At 43.9% G+C, this 19,144-nt stretch overlaps 1 protein-coding gene across 2 annotated transcripts; it reads right to left on the bottom strand.

The window, feature by feature from the left end:
- Window positions 1–11,971: 11,971 nt before the first annotated feature.
- On the bottom strand, window positions 11,972–14,280 carry LOC140104220 (germ cell nuclear acidic protein-like). Of its 2 annotated transcripts, XM_072127654.1 has the most exons (8): window positions 14,176–14,280; window positions 13,950–14,027; window positions 13,754–13,838; window positions 13,599–13,644; window positions 13,300–13,450; window positions 13,030–13,159; window positions 12,735–12,942; window positions 11,972–12,474 (listed from the first exon to the last, which is right to left on the bottom strand). In XM_072127654.1, exons 1-8 carry the CDS (start codon window positions 14,239–14,241, stop codon window positions 12,387–12,389), a joined length of 852 nt encoding a protein of 283 aa, XP_071983755.1. In that variant the 5' UTR covers window positions 14,242–14,280; the 3' UTR covers window positions 11,972–12,386. The 2 variants fall into 2 exon arrangements, with proteins under 2 accessions (XP_071983755.1, XP_071983756.1); XM_072127655.1 differs by lacking the exon at window positions 12,735–12,942.
- Window positions 14,281–19,144: the final 4,864 nt, after the last annotated feature.

A 19,144-nucleotide genomic window follows, 5' to 3' on the forward strand; every position in this document is an offset into this window, starting at 1 on the left:
TTCAGGGACTCGGTACGGCCTTAATCTTACCTTTATCCCTGGCTCAGTGACAATATCATGTTTAATTACAGATGTGTAGCCTGGCAACTCTGAGAACACATCTGTATTTCTTGCTACAAACTCTCGAGCCCCTCGCTGTTGCTCTTTGGTAAGGGTATCGGCTATTCGCAGTTCTGCCTCCGGCACAGGCTTATCTGCGGCCGGTGAGGGTATCGCAGGAGGTGGACTAGCCAGAACCATCTCTGTATGCAGACTCTCTCTGTCTTTCCAGGCCTTCAACAGATTTACATGATAAATCTGCTCGGGTTTTCTCCGTCCGGGCTGATGTATCCTGTAGTTCACCTCTCCTATTTTCTCTATAACCTCATACGGTCCTTGCCATTTAGCGAGAAACGTACTTTCTACAGTGGGGACTAGCACCAACACACGATCACCGGGACTAAAGCTCCTTACTTTTGCTGACCTGTTATAAACCCGGCTTTGAGTTCTTTGTGCCTCCTCCATATGCTCTTTGACAATGGGCATGACGGCTGCCACCCTGTCCTGCATATCTGCGATATGGTCTATTACACTTTTGTGGGGGGTGGGCTCTTGTTCCCATGTCTCCTTGGCTATGTCCAGGAGACCCCTGGGATGTCTGCCATACACTAACTCAAACGGTGAGAACCCAGTAGAGGCTTGTGGGACCTCTCGGATGGCGAACATTAAATATGGCAATAGTACATCCCAGTCCTTCCCATCCTTGTTTACCACCTTTTTTAGCATACTCTTTAAAGTTTTGTTGAACCGTTCTACCAATCCATCCGTCTGAGGATGGTACACAGAGGTGCGTAACTGTTTAATATTAAAGAGCCGACATAGCTCCTTGGTGACTTTTGACATAAAAGGAGTTCCCTGATCTGTGAGGATCTCCTTGGGAAGTCCCACCCGGCAGAACATGGCAAACAACTCTTTAGCAATTAGTTTCGCAGAGGTGTGCCGCAGTGGGATGGCCTCAGGATATCGGGTAGCATAGTCCATGACTACCAGGATATGTTGATGCCCCCGAGCAGATTTAACTAAAGGACCGACCAAATCCATGGCGACCCTTTCAAAGGGTACCTCAATAATGGGCAGAGGTACCAACGGACTTCGAAAGTGTACCATGGGAGCATGCAATTGACAATTAGGGCAAGTTTCACAATACCTTTTTACCCTATCATATACTCCTGGCCAGTAAAAACGCTGCAAGATGCGTTCCAGAGTTTTTGTGGTACCTAGGTGCCCTCCCATCACATGCTTATGTGCAAGGTCTAACACCATCTGACGATATGGCTGAGGCACCATTAACTGCTCCCGGGTTTCACCGTGGACCTTATCAATGCGGTACAACAACTCCTGATTTACCACCACACGAGGGAACAACTTATCCGCACCTGGGTGCTGAGGTACGCCATTAATTTCTACCACATTTTCTCTGGCGCGGACCAGAGTGGGGTCCTGGAGTTGGGCAGTACCAAAGTTGTCACGGGATACCTCCAAATCAGACAACATTACACTTCCATCTTCTGTGGCGGTCACCCCTACGGCAGGAACTCCAGAGTCTGGGTCATCAGGCTCGGCTTCAGAAATCTGACCAGACAACACAGGAGAACAACCCCCCAACTCTTGGTTTCCCCGCCATAGAGTCAAGAACATGGGGAAGTCCCGTCCCAAGATAAGGTCATGGGGCAAGTTCTTGACAACCGCTGCCTCATGTAGTGTCTCTCCACAAGAGGTCTGGAAGTTAATAACTCTGGTGGGGTAGTCCTTTACGTCCCCATGGATGCACAGGACTCCAATTGTGCGCCCTGTGACCGCCTTGGGGTCTGTGAGGGACCCATTAATCAAGGTCACCCGACTGCCTGAGTCCAGCAGGGCCAACGCTGGATGCCCTGCCACAGTCACCCGGCACAGGTGGCGCTCATCAGCAGAGTCGGGGCTAGTAGCTGTGTAGACAGGGGCAGCATAGAGAGAAACCCTTCTGGCGAAACTGCAGTCCATGGGCTCTGAGGAATTGGGGCAATGGGCTGCAATATGACCTGGCTCATGGCAGGTCCAACAGGTGGGAGCCTCTCCCCTCCTCCTCCCCTGGGGTACTTCCCGGACATTGGGTGTTGTCCTGCCCCGGGAATTTGTGGGTGAGAAGACCTTCCGTGCCTTAAGGCCTGCCTTGGTATAAGGGGCTTTCTTTGTTAGGGCCTGAGTGGCACAAAACCTCTCCACCAACCCCACCAGCGCATCGGCATCAGACGGGTCCCCGTGTCCCACCCATTGTTGGATCTCACCCGGCAAAGCCCTCAGGAAAAGGTCCAAAACAACCTTCTCGACCATCTGGGCTGGGGTTGATGTCTCCGGCTGAAGCCACTTGCGGACCAAGTGAACAAGTTGGTGCATCTGCCCCCTCGGTGGTAGCGCCTCCTGGTATCTCCAGCTATTCACTCTTTGAGCGCGTAGATGCTGATCCACTCCTAGTCGGGCCAAGATCTCTGCCTTTACCTTGGAGTAGTCCCGGGCATACTCCTCGCTCAGGTCGTAGTATGCCTGCTGGGGATCAGCGACGAGGAAGGGGGCCAACACCTCTGCCCAGTGTTGCTGTGGCAACCTCTCTCGGGTGGCCACCCTCTCAAAGCCTGTCAGATAGGCCTCCACATCATCCTCGGGGGTCATCTTGGTCATAGCTTTGCGGACCTCTTTCCTGGCGTCCTTCACCGTCATTGCTGGGACAGTCCTTTGCTGAGCAGCGGTCAGGGCTGTTATCTGCTGGAGCAGCAATCTGTTTGTCTCTTGCTGCTGCACGTTGGACTGGACAAGCTGCTTGATTAACTCCTCCATGGCTGTGGCTTGCAGCTTCAGTGCTGTCAACTTCCAGGACATGCACTAGTGTATACTTCACTGCACTTTGCCCGCTCCAATCCACCATATGTGGGGAATTGCTCTGGTAGTTGACAGGTAGCAGTGCAGGAAGCAGTGACACACGCAGGTTTAAAAGTCCAACTTAAGTGTTTATTCACACTTGCAAAACAGAACACAAATTCAGCCTTGGCTTAGGCACATGCAAAAACATTATAAAAGTAATTCCTGCCCGGCTAGGTGCTGTCTAATACATTTTGAGGACCCTAGCTATCCGGGTACCAGGCTGCCTGGCACACGCTCTTGGCCAGCAGCAAGACAGGAGACCCTCAGTTACCTTTTGCTGTGAGAATGCAATCTCGCTTTCAGCTCTCCAGGTAGGGCCTCCCCTACTGCTTCTGGCCTGCAGACTAAATCAGACCCTAACGAGGCCTGTGACCTGCACCTGTGGGCTATACAAAAGCCCAGGACCGACTATTCCTGCTTATCATGTCTGCATTAACCCTTGGGTTACTGCAGACAAACCCAGGGCTTTTACCACCAGCATTTCATCTGCCTGTAAGACAGCAGTTTTCCCACACAACACCTCTCACTTTCTCACAGGGGGAATAATCTCTTGGACATTATATCATAGTATCATAGTATATAAGGCTGGAAAAAGACACAAGTCCATCAAGTCCAACCTTTAAGAATTAAATAAATGTTGTATCCCCATAACCCGTGACATTTTTTCTCTCCAGAAAGGCCGTGTGTGGTCTGACCAGGGATTTGTATAAGGGAAAAACTATGTCTTTATCATGAGAATCATCCCATAATTGTATTTGCTTTAGCAGCAGCCGCCTGGCTTTGGTCACTAAAATTAAGTTTACCATCCACCAATACCCCCAAGTCCTTTTCAGCTCCAGCTTTACCAAGTAATTTACTGTTTAGAACATAATTATACTTTTTGTTTCCATGGCCAAAGTTCATAACTTTACATTTATCTACATTAAACCTCATCAACCATTTCTCTGCCCAATCCTCAAGCTTCCACAAATCCCTCAGTAATGCTAAACTATCGACCTCAGTATTTATTACTTTACACAGATTAGTATCATCAGCAAATATTGAAACTTCACTGTGAAAACCCACTACAAGGTCATTAATAAAAAATATTAAAAAGAAGTGGCCCCAATACTGACCCCTGTGGCTCTCCACTGGTAACGTCAACCCAATCCCCTACGGCACCAACCAGAGAGAGGGATCCGCCCCCAGGGACAGGAAACCTGGGCATAAAAACTTTGCTCCTCCTATCTTGCCTCAGTGGTTACAGAGACTTGGAAGGGACTTTTGTTAATACATCAGAAATTTAATTTCTATGTAGGCGTAGTTTATATACATCTTTTTTTTTTTGCAACACCCTTTTGACCTTCACCAAGAAAAGAAGGAAAATAACACCTGGGTGGGAATATACCCGGTGCCGCCGTGCTATGAGGAAACATCAGTACTGATAAGTAACTCCTGTTTTCCCCACCACGACAGCACCAACCAGAAAGATTTTCAGAGATGAAAAATTAGGGAGGGATAATGGAAGAGAGTACTTTTCTCCCAAAAGCAAGATCAAGAGAACCGGCCACATCTAACCAGTAGTGTTTAAAGAAAGTGTGGGGAGTAGAACAGCATGCAGCCTCACAGATTTGATCAAGGGAAGCATGTCTAAACTCTGCCCAGGATGTTGCTAGTGCTCGAGTGGAATGAGCATGGATTTTTTCTGGGAGAGATTTCTCAGCTACTTCACAGGCCAACTGGATAGTGGCTCTAATCCATCTAGCGATGGTGGATGAGGATGCCTTTGTTTTTTCCTGAAAGAAGAATAAACAGACTATCTGACTTCCGAAAATACTTTCAAGCCTGGAGCACAGTACGCCTAACATCTAGATTATGAAAAGATTTCTCTTTCTCTGACTTTGGGTCTGTACAGAAGGAGGAAAGAATTATTTCTTGGGATCTATGAAAGTTTGAGACCACTTCAGGAAGGAACTCTGGGTCAGGTCTTAAAATTATTTTGTCTGGAAACAGAGTAAAGTACGGAGGTCTACAAGATAAAGCAGCAATTTCACCTACTCTCTTGCCGAAGTAATAGCTACTATTAAATGTGGCTGGTTTTAGACCTTTCTCTAACTCCTAACTGCAGGAATCGAAGAATAATACTAAAGTTTGGGTTAGACGTGTCTAGGGACCCTTTGCCTAGAAATGATAAAAAGGCTTTCCATGTCCTTAAATAAATTCTATAAGTAATGGGTTTCCTACTCTTCTTTAGAGTCGTGATAACCCGGTCCGACAGACCCTTCTTTTTCAATATTAGCCTTTCAATAGCCATGCCGTGAGATGAAGACCCTTCACCTCCGGATGGTAAATAGGACCCTGGTATAACAAGTCTTCCTCTCCGGAAGAATCCAGGGGTCCGTTACCGACATGTCTCTTAGACTTGAAAACCAAGCACGGCGAGGCCAAAATGGGGCAATGAGGATAACTTTCGCCCTGTCTCGTTTTATTTTCCCTAGGGTTCTTGGGATTAGAATCATAGGGGGAAAGGCATATAGAAGACGGTAATAACCCCAATTTTGGGAGAAGGCGTCTATTGCTAGGGGATGATCTCTGACATCTAGAGAGAAAAAATGTTTTTCTCTGCAATTTTTCCTGTTGGCGAAGAAATCTATCTCTGGAGTACCCCAAAGACTGGATATCATGTTGAAAATATCTTTGTTGAGGACCCACTCCCCTAGGTGTATGACATTTCGGCTTAGAAAATCTGCCTGAATATTCTCTGACCCTTTTATGTAAACAGCATTTAGGGATGTCAGGATGTCGGCTAACTGAAAAATCTGAGAAGCGACTTTCATAAGGTGTGAACCCCTTGTCCCTCCTTGTTTGTTTATGTAAGAAATTGCTGTAGTGTTGTCTGATCTTACTTAGACTCCCCGATATTTTATTATTGGAAGTGCTTCTTTTAATCCTTTTAAAATGACTAGTAACTCCTTGCCGTTTGAGGATAGTTTTGTTTCCTGGGGGTTCCATTGACCTTGAAACATCCTGCTCTCTACATGTCCTCCCCAACCCCAGGGACTGGCATCTGTTGTGATTATTATCTCTGGGTCTGCTATCCAGGGAAGGCCTTTTTCCAGGTTTTTGACACTAACCAACAATCTAGGGATTGTAATATCCCCCCCCCCCTGGAATTTTTATATTCTTGTCTAGGGAATGGGAATTTGGATTTTTGTCCCAGGACTTTAGCAGGATGTTTTGTAGTGCTCTCAGATGAAATTGAGCTCAGGGAACCGCTGGGATTGTGGCAACTAACCCTCCTAGAAGCGACATGGCTCCCCTGATGGAGGTGTGGGGAGATGCTTTTATTTTGGCTAGGCTTTCTCTTATTTTTCCTGTCTTTCTAAGGGAATAAAAGATTTTTGACAGCTGGAATCTAGAAGTACCCCTAAATCTCCGTGAGGGAATTACCTCTGATTTCTCCATATTTATTATCCATCCTACACATTCTAGGATTTTGGTCACTCTAATCACCTGCTTTTTTTATCGCCTGTTCTGAGGGACCTACCAGAAGGAAGTCATCTAGATAAGGAACAAACAGACCCTGATCTACTCTTATGAATGCTGCCATTTCTGATATAATCTTGGTAAATGTCCTTGGTGCTATGGCTATTCCGAAAGGAAGAGCTTTGTACTGAAGATGAACAATTTTTGGCCCTATCTGAATTGCAAATCTCAGGTATTTCTGATACTCCGGATGGATGGCTACGTGATAATAGGCGTCTGCTAGATCTATGGAAGCCATAACACATCCTGGGAATAGCAGATTATGGTGGATTTTAGCGTCTCCATCTTGAAACTTGGTACTCGAAGATGTTTGTTTAACTCTTTTAAATTGATTATTGTTCTTAATGCCCCATTTGGTTTCTTTACCCAAAAGAGGGTTGAATAATACCTCTGACCTTCTTCTCCTATAGGGACTGGATATAGTACCTTTTTGGAAAGCAACTTAGCTATCTCCGTCATCATGGCACTGCCTTTCTCCCCCGTTGGAATCTTTGTTAAACTGGACCTCTCATGTAGAATGGATCTGAGGATCCAATCGCTGTTGGAGATCTGTTTCCAGGCATGGAAGAAGTGGGATAACCTTCCCCCTACCTGGGGCCTCATGTCATTGCGGACGGTGATTGGTCTGTCTGGGTTGCATCTGCTGGCGAAATAAGTAACCCCTGTTTGTCTGGAGTGGCCTGGCAGAAACGGACCTAGGGTCTCTTTCCTTTCTCTGGAACCTTGTTCTACGAAAGGCCCGGAATGGTTTGTTTCTATATGAAGCAGAGGAAAAGGGAAATCCTTTTTTCCTATCTCCTGATTTTTCCAATAAATCGTCTAATATAGGTCCAAACAGAAAATTTCCATCACAGGGGATGCCACATAATCTGCTTCTAGATGCTGTATCACCCGGCCAGTTCTTTTGCCATAGGAACCCTTCTGCCTTTCTATCCATAGGATCTTTTATGGAGTTAATGTCTTCAAAAGGTAGGGAGGAACCTCGGGACATTTTTATTATAGAAGCGTCCACCTTCGGTGGAGGTCCCCATGAGGAAGTAGAGTCTTCTTTAAATGGATATTTTCTCTTTATAGCCCTAGGAATATATGATTTTTATCTGGGTTCTGCCATTCTTTGTTAATTAAGGCCGATATGGTGTTATGTATTGGAAAAGTACGTCTTCTCCTCTTTGCTAGACCTTCAAACATGATATCCTGGACAGATTTTAGCTGTTTTTTCTCCATAGAGGATCTGACCATCCGTAATAAGCTTTCTGTGTCCTCAGTTAAAAATAAAGGGCGTCCTGACAATTCCTCTTCAGATACTGAAGATGTTAAGTCCTCTGCTCTTTCTCCCTCTTCCTCTGAAGCTGAGACCTCCCCTACGGGGTCTTGTGTGACCGCTGAGGAGGGCCCTAGGAGATCTTTATCCACTAAAGCTTGTCTTTGGTTAACAACACTTTTTACAGTCACCTGAACCTCCTCTCTGACTACTAATCTAATTGATTCCAGCCATGAGGAGTATTCGTCTGTGACTATTTTCCCAATACATGCAGTACAAACATTTTTCTCATAATTTGATGGAAATTTTCTACCACAGATCCTGCAAATCTCTGTGGTGAGTTTTCTTAGTAGCTTTTTTAGGAGCCACTTCTACCTAAAAAAAAAATGTACTTAAGAAGCACTCACCACCTTCCTGAATTACCGGAGTTGGGGTTCTCAAGGGCTCAGGAGCTTCACATCTGTCCAACATCCTGGCAGCAAATGAAAGCCCTGACTGTCGTTTTCTGGGATTTTTTAATATTGTAAGCTCCGCCCCCTTGGACATAACCCCGGCGTGGGGAAACTAACTTTGTTTTAAAACAGAAATATATATATAAAAAACTATAAGAAGAAGATATATAACCCAGGAGGAGGACTACAATCCCCTGGACTCCCCCTGGTTCACTGCAGCATGTGTCAGCCGTGTCTCCCGGTTCCAACAGTGGTTTCGCGAACCGGAAGTACTTCATTATCTTACTTTTGGTTGCATCTCCGGCTTTCTGCGCAGATTTCAACAGGAGCAAAAAAATCATCCCACCGGAGTCCCGCCATTACGTTGAGCCCATGGAGGGAGGTTTAAACTCCACAAATTTTCATGCCCAATTTCTCCCGAGCATGAAGATGCCCCATATGTGGTGATAACACGCCCAAACATAGAATGGAAGGAGTGCCATTCAGAGCATTGTCACATTCTACAGGCTATAAAATGTTTATTTTTTTGTAATTTGAACATATGGGGGATTGTTTTTTTTTGTGGATGAGATCCACTTTTCAGTTACTTTCTGATCACCTTTTAGGCCCTTTTTATGGGGTCAGATGTGAAAATTTCATAATTTTTGTGCTTTTTTTTACAGCGTTTACGGTACGGGTTCAGTGACAGTTTTATTTCATTGTACAAGTTTTTTCATGGGTGAAGGTCCTTGTCAGGATTTGGGATGCATGGATCCACTGGACCACCACGGGAGATGGTACTAGAAGACACCTGGGACTGGAGTCTAAGTGGCACCTGTTCTTCACCAGAGCCCGCCGCAGAGCGGGATGGACTTGCTGCGGCAGGGTACCACCAGGTTGTTCTACAAGGGCGACTAGCCCGCGGTGGCAGCCGAGATCGAGGTACCTCGTGGTCAGGTCCAGGCAGAAGGTCAGGGCTGGAGGCAGAGATGGAATGTCAAATGCGCAAGCGCCCTAGGAGATGGGGACACGCGCACATAGCACTTCGCTGGGGGACCAGAGCCAGGACAGGTGAGTCTGAAGCATTGACCGGAGCGAGGGCACACTGAGGGGCACGGGTGTGCCCGCAATCCGAGACAGTGATCGCGGGAGCACCCGTGAGAGTCCTTCTGAGTATAAACTTTGGTGGGAATGTTGGGCTGGCCATGGAGCCCCCCTAGAAGGCTTGGGCCCGGGGTACCACCCAAACTGCATATATTATAATCCACTATTGATGTTGCTAGAAGCTTCCATCAACATCACCATATGGGCTGTTCCACATTGTTTGAAATGATAGTAATTTTAATATATGTAAACTTTTGACTTTGCAGATAGTAATTGTAATGATAGTAATGTTCTCTCTCATTATTCTGGCATTTGGCAAATTTAATAATTTGGTAATTCTAATTGACCTAAAACAGGAAAGGCTTGTTCCAATTTTTTGTCAGATAGTGAGAAAAACATGCATATGTATCTTTAAGCATATACAAAGAGAAATTGTAGATTGTTTAGACAACCTATAAAGTGGATGATCTCTCTCTATATATTTTATGTACAGCTCAGTATAGAGATACAATGGGAAATTCAGACACGACAGCTGTATGAAACACAATAGAAAAAAATATTCAATAACTGTGTCTTGTGAATTTACAAACACTTGAAAAAGACACAAAAAGCAATATAAGTATATGTACAAGGGCAAAAAAATGGAAAATATTTATATATCAATTTCCATATAATTGTTAGAATTGGTCTCAAATATTAGAAATCATAAAAAATTGAAGTTGATTTATACAAAAAGTAAAGATATACAATTGTTTCCAGGCATATTAATACAAATATTATTATTGTTGAAAATATGACAATTCCTAAAAATGTACACTTATCAGTCATCACATTAAAACTTTACATTTTAAATTACCCCTAAAACTCCAAAGAATATTCTTACTTTTTCATCCATGGATTTTTCATGGGTCTACAGGTGACCTGTAGCATCAGGCATCAAGATGGTGGCTGTAGATTTGTTCTTTAATTTGTAAGGTCCATTATGGATCAGACTTGATTGATTTATGAAAGTTAACACCAAACTCTCTTCATGTTCCTCAAACAGTGTTACAGGGGTATGAGGTCCCTTCCATTAGGGAATACCACTGCCATTAAAGTACAGAATTTGTATGTGAACCATTTATGTATAGTAGGCAGGGGTGTAACTACAGTGGTAGCAGCCATAGTAGCTGCTTTGAGGTCTGAAGTGTCAGGAGGCCCCGTTATCCGATCTGACACACTAAAGAAAGGGGGATGTGTACCATTGTATGTATACACCATGTGTATATGGTGTATTGTGTGTGTATATACAGTATTATACTGTACATGTGTATATGTGCTGTAGTTTTGTATATGACACTGTATGTGTGTATATGCTCTCTATGCGTGTGCATGAGTGTATTAATGTGTGATTGTAACCTACATATGTGAGTATAGAAATATGTATATTTTTTAAGTGGGAAGGGGGGTCGCATTCAGAAGTCTGCTATGGGGCTCTGCCTCTCCAAGTTACGCTCTTGATAATAGGTGGTACCCGTAGGTGTCAGGGCCCACAATCCTATAGCATTATAGTACAATCCTATAACATTACACTAAGTATCACCGCTAGGTAATTGACACACATTATCAGTCTACAAAATGTAAAAGATAATATCATTATCATTGTAGACTGCCATCTTCCATTGCTCCATGGTCCAGTTCTGATGAGCTGCTGGTGGTGGAGATTGGGTAGAAGGTACACTCTGCCTGATCTGCAGTTACCCAGTGCAATCTACAAGAATCTGTGATCCACCACGTGCTCTAACATTTTACTGTAATTGTTTACCATTAACATTTTTAACAGTTTGTGCTCCAGTTGCTCTTCTGTGAGATCAGACAAGATGGCCTAATATTCACCACATCCTCATTCCCAAACTTCAAAGAGCATTGAGCCCCCATGAATCATGTGCGATTCCACCAGTTCTTACTTGCGCCACTTTGGTAGGTGTTAACCACTACATACGAGGACCAAGACCAAGAGGACCTGTCATTTTAGAGAAGCTCTGACCCAATCCAAAAATTTGGTCCTCATCAAAGTTTTTTCCTGCTTCTTATTCGTGAACCTCAAGAACTGACTGCTTCCTTGCTGCATCATATTTCCTACCCAAGGAGAGAAAACATTCGTCTGAGATAACCAACATTATACCACTGCACTGTTATGGCTGATCATTGTATATACCTTATCCTGTAGGTGTGATGAAACACAGAAACTATGCATAGGATTATCTGCTCTCCCTCTACATTACATTTCATTACATTACCTTTCTCTGTGTTCCTGGACTCCTCCAGCCATATGAAAAATTATCTCATTTTGGGCAAAGATATTTATGACGTTGAAGTTTTCAATAGAAAGGATTTTTTTTCTAGAAAGGTTGCCTGAGACGTGACTTAGAGCAGTGGAAAGGTATCTACATCACTTTACGGTAGTGTTATATAGTCATGGCATTGGGTGTTAATACTTCATGCTATAGTTGTGTTATCCATACTCTCTACTGTATTATTCTATTTAGTCTTTGTATGGTGATGTAGTCATGTTATGGGGGTTGTTACAACCATGCGCGGACTTGGCATTTTGGTGGCGCCAAAAGCAGTTATGTCATTGGACCCTGTAAGATCAGACTCTACCCCTTGGTGTCAGACACAATTATTTTTTGTAGATACTCATAAAATTCAAATTATACAACATAGCAAAATCTTAATTTTCAATGGATCTTTATTTTATGATGGAACCATCTCCTGCAGATGCTGTAGCGCCAGGATATTTGGCAGCGCTGTACAGGGATGACCATCGTTTATTTTAGGGGACAATTTGGAGGGAAGCTAATTAACCTAACAGTATATTTTTGGATTGTGGGAGGAAACCGGAGTACCCGGAGGAAACCCACGCAGACACGGGGAGAACATACAAACTCCATGCAGACGACTGGTGATTGGTCAGATGGTGAATAGGACACCAGTGCTGCAAGGCAACAGTGCTAGTCACTGAGCCACCGCGCTGCCCTAGAATAGGAAAAGATGACACTTTCCCTGGTCTTCTGGTTGACTTCTTGGCTGTGCTGCCGTCCTTGCTGGGCCTGATGATGGAGCAGACTCGTCACTGCTGGGTCCTCTCAGGTCTGGTTGAGAAGAACCATCTTGCTGTGACAGATGTGACACTGATATTTCTCGGTGTTTAAAGAGGCCGTCCAGCGTCCAACTCTAGGGAGAGAGAGAAATAATAGATTATAGACAAACCTAAAAATATCAAATATCCAAGATCATTTTTTGACTCCCTTTATGTCTAAATGGAGAAGCCCTTACAGAAAGCAGTACTTGTAATTCATTAATGCATCATATATATATAGCAAAGCAGGAGGTCATTTTTACATAAACACAATCCTTTCCCCTGGACCTGGCCCAGTGTTCCAATGGTTCATGTACTAAGCACCAGGCTAACCCTATAGAAAGCTGTACATTACCTGGATTGGCACCCTGAGCACTGGTACACCACCTTGTAGTGGGTCTCATAAGTGTGGAACTGAGTGATGGGTGGCATGTCAGGGTGAGCCAGTTCGGCCATAGCACAGTGATAGTCCCATAGCAAGCCATGGGTGAGATCTGCTTCTCCATCGATGAGCCAGCAGGCAGCGTGACACATCTCGTGTATTAATGTGTCGCGAAGTCGATCTGAAGACACAGGAGAAGATACTTACAATCAGGAGGAAAGAGACCAGGACAAAACTCAGGAAAAGTCTACAATGATATGAGACCTACCTGCAGAATCGCAGATTTTATCAGATATGTTGATGATGGCATAGGGAACCCCGTTCTTCATCCCGAAGCCGGTGCGGCCAGCTTGTCTCCTCAGCCTTTTATTCCAGCTGACCTCCATGTCTGCAGGAAGCTACAGAGGAAGGAAGGAGAGAACATAAGAATATGTCTGATTGTATGAATGATGGTGCTGTATACTATATATACTACATGTAGTAACCCTTCAGTCACTACGCACACATTGCCCTGTACATGGCTGTAACCATTGAGTACCTGGTTGTCAAAGACGGTCTGGTTAAAGAACGCGTAGAGACGTCTTGTCAGCTCCTGTTTGTTCTGATGGAAATCGGTGACATATTTGGAGGTAGGAGAGGACAGATTCTTCAGGAAACCGTTATTGGTGGGACGCTCCGATCTCCCGTTACTGTAATAGAGGATCACAGATCAATAATAGAAATACTCTAAGAACATACAACATGTACACACCTGACAGCTGATTACAGTATGTAGAAATAACACTGCCACCTAGTGACCAGATAACATGAAGCAGATAATATATAGAAATAAACTACCTTGCTGTCTCCTCCTGCACAAAGCTGGACCATGGAGAATTAGGCTCTGGAGAATATAATAAATATAATTATTTACTTCTATGTAATCCACAAAAGTCTCATGTTCTATTTTACTGGAAGAAGCTTCCGATCACTGTAGAAGCTTTATGAGATACCTGAGTCTATATAAAGAAGGTGAGGCCCAGAGCTGCCATCATCATCTCCAAGGCTCCTCAGAGACCTTGGAAACAGCGGATGAGACTGAAATAAATAAACATAAAGACATAAACACTTGGAATGAAGGAAAGTAACCTAAAGTAACGTCCTCTGATCAAACCCAGAGCCATAGACTGGAGAGAAGTCAGCGCTCACCTGATGGAGGGTCTCATCACCGCTGAAGTCCTCTGTGTCAGACACAGAGATTTCACGGCACTTTTTAGTGACCTGAAACTAAGAAGGAAAATAAAAACATTTTTTATCTTCAAATTCTCAATTTTTGTAATAAATTAATATTTAGAACAAATTCATTGTCCTGCATAAAAACAGTATGGATGTGGTTTGGCTTTATGTGCCATTTATTAGATGAAAGGCCACTTACCTGGTCTCCGGTGCCGCTATCGTCAGATTCGATGATAAATTGACGCTTTCGCTTATATTTAGACATTTTGCTCAACTGAATCAACACAAAATGCTCTCTCCACAACTTCTATAACCCTCAACGGATGTGATCGGAACCACAAGTTTTATAGGCTCTATGTATTATGACGTCCCAACATGTGTGATGTCACATTCTATAGAATTCTGAATAGAATCCTGATATTTCCCATGTACTATATATATATATTACACATTATATATTTATAGATTATATTGGACATAATTATTTTCCACCAGTATCAACGGCCCACATTTATTAGTGTTTGCGCCAGTTTTCGATCTCACTTTGCACTGAAAAGAACTTTCTTGTACATGTATTGATAAAGTATCTGCGCCAGTATTTCGGCTGCACTATGCCGCAAAATTCTGTACCACCTCTGCCGAGTCGGACCATGCACCACATTTATTACTGTGACTCAACAGAATTGCACTTTCTATGTGAAAGATCAGTGCGGGCCCAATGTATATTATGGCTACAGCTATAACCAGAAGTTTCCATACACTATATAAAAAGTGAAGTTTTAACGACTAATGAGTCTTAGTGAGGCCTAATGGCCTTTTTTGTAAATAGTAAACACTATATAAAAAGACACATTTGGGCCACATTTATCAAAACAATTTCAAACTGCATTATGTGCAGTTTGTCTGTGGAGTGTGCAGAGTGCTCCAGATATCTTTACACATTTTACACCTGTTTTCAGTCTTACAAGCTGTAATAAATGTTGCCCAATGTTCTTTCCTCATGATGTATCTATTTTACATTTGTTTTGCACCAGTCCCCCTACAACATGATGCTGCCCCCGTGTGTAAAGTTGTGATGGTAATCTCAGGCTTGGAAGCTTCTCTCTTTTTCCTCCAAAAGTAACAATGGTCATTATGGCCAAACAATTCAATTTTAGTTTCGTCAGACCACAGGACATGTCTCCAAAAATTAAGTTCTTTGTTCCTGTGCATTTACATCTGGATTTTTTATGTCTATTTTGGAGTAATGGCTTCTTGATGTGGGGACCTCCATTCAGCTAATTTTACCCAATAACACTCTACCCATCACCCAACCATGGTGCAAATACCCCTCATAAAATAAACAGGAGACTATTGTGACAGTGGAATTGTGGCGGCCACAGCAGCCTATTTTAATAACAAAATAGACTAACATACAAAATGTATAAATAACATAGTCCATAAATAACATTTATTATTATTATTAATGAAAAACGCAAAAGTTTTCCCCATGCCGCACCGTTCCGGCTTGTGGGGCTGACAAAATTGTCACAGACAGCGTAAACTCCCTGGTCCACTCATAGGGTGTGACCAACATATCTTATTCCATCCAATCCGCTGACCACTTAGTATTGCTTCACTTCCCACTGGCCCTCATAGACCCCGCCGTAGGCTGACAGTAGTAACCCCTTACTGCTGTGCGCTGTGCCACACCTGAAAACCTTACTGGATACCCTTCCGAATACCCAACACCCTCAAATCTATACCCATCTCATTCAAATGGATCAGTCAAATTGTTGGTCTGTGTTTTCCAAATTATCATGGCGAACTGAAATACCCCCTTGTCAGACAATGAATTTGGACACTGACTTATTAACCTTAGTCCGAGCATGATTTAAACTGGACACCGATCTGGATTTACGCCACTTCAGTCGGGGCAGAATATCTGACCAAATGACTATGACCCTGGAGAACAGTGACAAGAGCCGCATTGTGTTAAATTTTATATCTCTAATCAAGGCTTGTGATGTGCGTGCGCCAAGATCATTGCCCCCAAGGTGCAGATACAAAGTATTAGGATGCCTATCCAGCCGAGCATAATAATATACCTGAGGGAGAAGTGCGCTCCATAACATATCCTGGGTCCCCAGCCAGTGCACTTCAGCTTTTTCTCTAGGTAGCCCCAGCATGCGGGCTTGGGGTCTTACGTTGACTCTGCGTGAGCCCCAAAAAACAAAAGACTACCCTACTATCCAAATGAGGCATTGTTTAGATGTTATGAAATAAAAGAATAAATTATATGACATGCCGCAATAATGAGTTAGGAAGGAGGAGTGGTTGGGGGGAGAGTTATGGAGAGGTGTGTGTGTGTGTGGGGGGGGTGTTCAGGTCAAGGAAGGAGCGGTAATTTACTTAGTTAACAATCAAATTGGGGCGAATATAAATTCTTAATCTTCTAGATTCCCAGCGACCTCTATGCTTTATTATGATGTCATCTGATAGGCCCCAACGCTTTTCCTCAGCGGCTGCTCTAATGCAGAAATAATGTGAGGCAAATTCATGTGGATCCAAGCCCAAAATAGCCAATACTTTCCTGATTCCAGCCACAAATTGAAATTTCATAAGATGTCTCCCATCCGCTTACTGATAAAGTGTTTTGTTACATCCTGATCATCCTGCTCTTTGCGCAATACAGCCAAAGATACCAGCTTATTCAGTCTATGTCTATTTAGTCTACAGGTAGTGACCCGCCTGTGACGCCAGGTCCCGGAAGTTTCTCCCACAGGAAACGAGAGGGAGCATCTACTATAATATTTGTCTCTCCCGGGACATGCCTCGCGCTCAGCCAGGTGTTATTAGCTAAGCATAACAAAACAAGATGGCAGAGAAGGTTCACCACAAGTGGGGAGGTAGAGGCAGTAAGGGATGTTAGACACTGCACCAAAGCCATATTATCACAGAACTCTTAAGGGCTTATTGGCTAGTTTAGTGCCCCATACTGTCAACGCCACCACTATGGGGAACAATTTCAGGAGCGCAAGATTCTTTGTAAGCCCCGCCTCTCTCCATGCCTGTGACCAAGCCCCCTTCAACCATACTCCCTGAAAATAAGCGAAAACATTGACTACCAGACGCATCCGCGTGGAACTTCACTTCTGTGTTGGTTGACCACTCCTGCAGCCACACTGACCTACCATTGTAATCAGTCATAAATAGAGTCCAAATCAGCGCGACATGCCGCTGATAACCTAATGAAGTGCAGGGGGGAGCGTACCTCCAGCAGCAAATCTTGCCCATGGGGATTATTCTGGTGGCCAAAGCTATATTACCCAGCAACGACTGTAACTGAAGCAAGTGCACCTTGCAAGCTAAGCAAACCGACTCAATTTATTCCCGCAAGTCAGCGTGAAAAGCGCATGATAGTGGCTGGACCTTCAGTTTGGTCCAGAGCTAAAGGAACACTGAACTGCGCCACAACCCTCTGAACTGTATGCAACAAAATGGAGCAAATATGAAAATTAGCAGGCACTATGCACAAAAAAAATCCAAATAGTGAATGATGAGTCAAGACCCGTTATGAATGATGGAGTCTTCACCACCCATTCCTGGAAAGTGTTAAATCGTTCAAAATAAGAAAAGGAAATAGCACAACCCATTGTGAGGCAGCAGTCAACAAAATAATCCCCATTAACACAACCTAAAAAGTTAAGTGATTCGGGGTGAACTGGGAAAAGACAAAAAGCAGATGCAGTGTCGGTCTTTCCCATTAGTGCCCCCTCTCCCATACGTCTGACTAGATCCAGACCCCTATCAAATGACACGTATGATACAGAGCACAGCTCTTCCGTGATGCCGTTGTTAACTGACAGGCCTGGGGGGTGGGATAGATGGTGTGTTAAACAAAATCTGTTGGGTTCCTTGACAGCGACACTATTAAATTATGTAGTGGTTAAAGCTTAAAGGGGCCAGCCATACTACCGAGCTACCTTTTTGTACAATATTTTGTGCACTACCTGCAAATGTTCACTAGCAGATTTGAGATTTTTTGTGTGTAATGAAACAATAGCTGAAGCCGATGGGATTTTAAAACCTGATGTAAAGTCTTCCGGCAAGAACTTAGCTGATTCCCTATCAGGGTATTCTTTTAGGAATGGTTGCATCTGCTTTACCTGCACTGGTGTCTTTCCCTTTTCTCGTAGTATTGGGTCACAGCCTACGATTCTTTTGAAACATCTAGCTGTGGAATGCGTGCCAGCGTAGTGGGAACATTCAAGCTTAAATCTGCACGTTTCCAAAGCGGCAGCTGACTTCATTAAATTGCCAGCAACAACCTGGCCTTCCGGTAATTGCTGGAACGACTGATGTTCCTGGGGTGGATGGCAAGTAGGGGGAGTTTGTACAAAAGAGTTGGGGCCCCACCCTTGCTGCCACCATCGCTTGCCAGAATTGCTCATCATAGCAAAGCCACGCTACACCTCCATAAAGGCAATGCGCCTCCCCAATGGCGTCCATGTAGGAAAATAATGTGGAGCAATGCTGTGGGGTAGAATGGCAAACGCTTGAAACCAGTTATTAAATGTGCGGGGTATCAATCGGTACCTACACTTCTCCTCATCATCTTTTTTGTAATTCTCAGAGCGAGGTTTAAATGTGTCAAGAGGGAGCAGTGAAAAAATCTCCACACACTAGTCTCTCCCAATTTTTTGTAAAATGGAAGAAGTAGGATGGCACTCACCAAGGTTCACTGACGATCCTTAGACCATGTAGCAAAAACGAGTGTCTTTATCACGTCGTGAGCTGGAAGTAGCAGCCATAGCACAACAAAGAATCAAAAAGAGTGTAAAAGTCTATAAATTTGAGAGTAAACAAATATGTTTACTTTTTGAGGGGGAAAGGTGACCCCATTCAGAAGTAAGCTATGGGGCACTTACTTTCCTAGTTACGCCTCTGACTGTGACATCAGTTTGTGCATCATGGCCGGATTAAGGTTGGTGGAGGCCCCTGGGCGCAAAATCTGGTGGAGGCCCCCCAACGTAGACAATCATTCTAAGGTTCATTAGACATTTTTAATTAGCATTATTATTAGGTCACATGCAATTAGGAGGGCCAACAACCCTTTACAAGAGAAAATTAAAGTAGGAAGTAGTGGTAGCACTGCAGCAGGGGTCAATGTTATGCATATTATTATT

This window comes from Engystomops pustulosus, chromosome 10, assembly GCF_040894005.1.
Source record: "Engystomops pustulosus chromosome 10, aEngPut4.maternal, whole genome shotgun sequence".
In the NCBI taxonomy this organism is placed as follows: Eukaryota; Metazoa; Chordata; class Amphibia; order Anura; family Leptodactylidae; genus Engystomops; species Engystomops pustulosus.

What these genes read in the sequence shown, in the direction of transcription:
- LOC140104220 (XM_072127654.1), bottom strand. Translation starts at nt 14,241, where the DNA reads ATGTCTAAATATAAGCGAAAGCGTCAATTTATCATCGAATCTGACGAT. An exon ending in ATAGCGGCACCGGAGACCAG is followed by an intron (nt 14,028 to 14,175) that starts GTAAGTGGCCTT and finishes TTTCCTTCTTAG; the next exon opens with TTTCAGGTCACTAAAAAGTG. An exon ending in GTGATGAGACCCTCCATCAG is followed by an intron (nt 13,839 to 13,949) that starts GTGAGCGCTGAC and finishes TATTTATTTCAG; the next exon opens with TCTCATCCGCTGTTTCCAAG.